Source organism: Malurus melanocephalus, unplaced genomic scaffold (assembly GCF_030028575.1).
Source record: "Malurus melanocephalus ecotype Western Australia unplaced genomic scaffold, MMel_1.1 scaffold_116, whole genome shotgun sequence".
Taxonomy (NCBI): domain Eukaryota; kingdom Metazoa; phylum Chordata; class Aves; order Passeriformes; family Maluridae; genus Malurus; species Malurus melanocephalus.
In genome coordinates this window covers 25,219-29,177 of record NW_026623348.1, presented here as the reverse complement: position 1 = coordinate 29,177, position 3,959 = coordinate 25,219, and the positions used below count along the sequence as shown (strand labels likewise).

Genomic DNA, 3,959 nt, shown 5'->3' with positions numbered 1-3,959 from the left:
TGCCCCACTTTCAGGGCACAGGCTCCCAGCAGAGACCAGAGCAGSCTGGCTCCAGACAGTACAGCCACTCACTGCAGCTCCGACTCACCCTTGCAGTGTTCCTGGCTTTTAGAAAGCMTGCTCCCAGCTTCTTCCAGGCCAACGAAGGGTGGCAGATGCTCTTCAAGMTGCACTTTGGAAAGGGTCAAGTTTACACCAAAAGCTGATGTCACTTTGGTTAAAGGACATTTCCAGGCTAGGTTTGTTGGGAGGTTTTTTCCCACTTTTCCAGAGCACACTGTAAAAGCCAGCATAATATCCTCTCTGCTATTGTTTTTGTGGGGCCTGCCAGGTCAGATTACACTGAAAATCAAGATACAGATATTTTATCTTTGTTCTGTTTGGCATGCGAGAGACATTTGACCTCTGCTAGAGCATTTCTTACCCTGTCGTTTCCCATGCTTTTCATCATGTATTCCCCTAAGCATCCCACATTTTAGAAACTACTTTCATTTCCCAGCACCAATCAGCTCACTCCCACTGCAGATAAAGTTTCGGGCACTGCAGCCTCCTGGCTGACTGCAGGCAGATGCCCAGAGCATTCAGCTGCCACAGGCAGTCATCCCTGTAGGAACTTGAGAGAGGAACTGAGCACAGTCCTGTACCACAGACTTAATCCTTTTGCTCAGAGGAGGCAAGCTGGAGTTTCAAGAACTGGAAGTTGGAGAACAAGCAGACATTTATTCAGAGCCAGCAGCATGAGGGGGAGGACCACCAGCTCTCCTTCCTGCCTCCACGGGACTTACCRTCCCTTAATGTCCCTTTTTGTCCTTCTCCCCACATCTGTGGCCAGYCAGCACAACACTGCTCTGTCCAGCACGAGGCCATGGCTGCTGTACGTCAGGGGCATGATACCAACATGCAGAGGAGCCTAACATCCTCAAAGATTACAGCTGCTCAGCATGACTAATCCAAGAAGGTTGAACTCCACCAACCCGTTACAGTTGTCRTCATAACACCTATCAGAAACCCCAGTTTCAGTAAAAAAAGCATGTGTGAGACATAGAAGCAGCAACAAGTCTTGGCAGGGAAGAAACATGAGCTCTGTCACCCTCCATAAGCAGGAGCAGCTCTCCAAGGAGCCTGACTGCACCCAGCTATGTTAATAAACTTTGGAGAGCTTTGGCCTACAAAAGCACCAGGTTGTTTCCACTCATGGCAGTGAAGATGGACCTTTCGGATGGGAATTTCCCCTCAGGCTGCGTTAGCTCTGGTTTGGACTGCAGAACAGCATCAAAGACTGGCATCAGACTGCTCTGGTGCTGGACAAGTCCTCGTTTCAGGCCAAAGCACCAGCAACACAGTGAATACAAACTGCTGCATCCAGAAAACCACCAATAACACTCACWGTCTGAGCACCACCACCCACCCGACCTAATAATCAGAAAGTTTTTCTAAAATAAAAATACTCAACATTTATTCACCATAGCAAAATTGTACATGCTGTGAGTAACCCAGGAACATTATTAAAAAGCTACCAGAAACATAAGGCAATTTGTACAACCATTGAAAGAAATACACAGCATTTTGAAAACAGAGTGAAATATTACTCAAACAAGACGTTTGATACGCACTAGAGTGACAAGAACCAGCATTAAGTTTTAAACAAAAATAAAGATGTCATGGCTACAAGTATTATACAGTGATAAATACTTCAAAAATATATTAAGATATATGGAAATTCTCACTTTGTAAGGGAAATCCAGAGAAATTCCAGCCTTCACTGGATTTCAATATACCAATTAAGGTTTAATATTTAAACTCTTTTCCTTTTAGTAGGAATCAGTACTGCAGCCATTACTGTCCTGTATCAATACTCACCTTCTTGTAGTGTAATGAAATCAGCCTTATGTTACATTAAGCCCTAACGCCTCTTGCATCACAGGCACCAATTGCTCTACATCAACAAATGAGTTGCCTTTTGATTACAAGTGCTGTGCACCAYGTTTGAAGCCACAAACCACGTTAGATCACAGTCAGTGTTCGCCCAGTTTACAGTATTAATGAACGCGGGTTCCAAGACTTGCCTCCATGGAAATAAGACATCTCGAACAGAGGGTTTAGTAGCGAGCCCACCATAATGTTTTCCTAGCATAACATCAAGCACTCAGAAGTTACAGTACATGAAYCATGCTAAAGTTTAGGTTACACCTTCAAAAAGAAAGTCCAGAGGATGTTTGGCGACAACAGGTTTTGAACACGCACCAACAGTGCTCTAGTACACGTTTGTTTGTGCTGTTACTGGGTAGCGAGTGAAGCAGTTTATAGYCAAGGATTTGGTGAGGCAGCTTTCTGAGCCAGTTTAAAAATATAGACTTCTTCTTAGAGGGTCTGTTCTATAGAAAATAAAGTGTAATCTGGTAAACTGTCAGTTTTGAGAGTACTTTCCCATGGCAAGATCCGTTCGTGGGCCTACCGCACCAAGAGAAAAGCCAATCCTGCCATGCCAATGCCCGCCGCAGCTGCCATGATGGCGTTGCCGATGGTGCTGTTCTGCTCAGCCGCCTCCGAGCCGTGTCTGCCAAAGAAGTGACAGAAGCCATCCTGCAACAGCAAGAGAAARGGCATTGAGTTTCTTAGCTTGCAATTAACTGGATTTCTTTAACAAGCCTTTGAGCACGGTTTCGTCCTCCCAGCTCAGCATTTGTCAGCTGCAGAAATCTGCAGAAAGTCTAAGCCCACTGGCCTTGAGCACAGGCAAACACATTTTGTGAGAGCCTGTGCACAAGGCAACCCAAAGGAGTAGCTACAAGCGTTTGCACACTTTGCTCAACAGACAGTTGGAGACTTCCTATCGAGATGCTCAGTGTGTCATTACATTATTTTTGCCCTTTTAGGCAAGTTTCTCATGGAAGCCACCAGCACTGTTCCTCCTCATGTAAGTTTCAGAAATCATCTGAAACACAGGATATGGAAATTTCCACTTTTATGACAGGAGCCCAAAGCCAGTCCCATCTCGGTGGATGTGGGACTGATTACACACTCTCTTGGAAAGGCCGGGTGGACACTGCTCAGAGCTGACCTATGACAGCAAAGCTGGCAGCTGCTCTCCCAGATCATTGTGATAATCAGAAATGGCAGCAATACAACTCCAGATGGTCGCGTTTGAACTCTGCACCGCAGATGTCTATGTAAACAAGTTATASTCTTAATTTCTTCCGGAACTTTGTTCTTTACACTTTAATTTGTGCAAACAGGCAATATGATTTTGCCGATTTTGCCAAGTGACAGTGGATGCTGCAGCCAACCACCAACTGTTCTGAGYGGTCAGATGGACCAATGACCACTGGAAAACCAAGTTCATTTTGGTCTCTGGAAAAGTGTCAACCAAACCAGTGGCTACTTCCCCTCCTTTCTATTTTTAGTGCTTATTTGTACTGACATCAAGTATTCCACTAGGACTGAAAATAGGAAACGAACAGTTCTGTGGGATAGCTGACATTTTGTTCAGAAACACAGGCAGAGCAGCACTGACGCCTTAAAAATCSTACCTTCAAGCGTGCATCTCGAGGGGCAAAAAGCCCACACCCTCCCCAGGCCCGACCTGCGTCGGGACAGGCAGRAACAAGAGCCGCAGGTCTGGCGGGGGTGCCTAAATACCAAGGTGCACTTAACAGGCASAGATTAGTGCTCACACCTGGGAGGGGACCTGTGCCAGCCTGCTCGCCGASAKGCGCAGGCTGTRGACCCCAGGGGAAGGCAAACCTTGWTCCCTCAAATCTTGTTCCCTGGCCCAGCGGCATCACTCCTGCGATTGCAGAAGGCTGCATCCGAACGGGGCCGTGCGCGGGCACCCGGAGGGACCCGGCTACGCTGCACACTGGGCACACTGGGCCAGCGCGCACCACCCGTGTCCCGATGGTCGGCAGCCCCGGGGACACCCCGCATGTCCCGATGGTCGGCAGCCCCAGGGACACTCC

General features: G+C 47.4%; 1 protein-coding gene across 1 annotated transcript in view; it reads right to left on the bottom strand.

Moving 5' to 3' along the window:
• Positions 1-1,413: 1,413 nt before the first annotated feature.
• BCL2L10 (BCL2 like 10) overlaps positions 1,414-3,959 on the bottom strand; it is a 3,620-nt gene continuing 1,074 nt past the window's right edge. Inside the window, exon 2 of the mRNA XM_057369854.1 lies at positions 1,414-2,583. Coding sequence (XP_057225837.1) covers positions 2,452-2,583 — 132 coding nt within the window. The 3' untranslated portion in view covers positions 1,414-2,451. The remainder of the gene's footprint in view (positions 2,584-3,959) is intronic.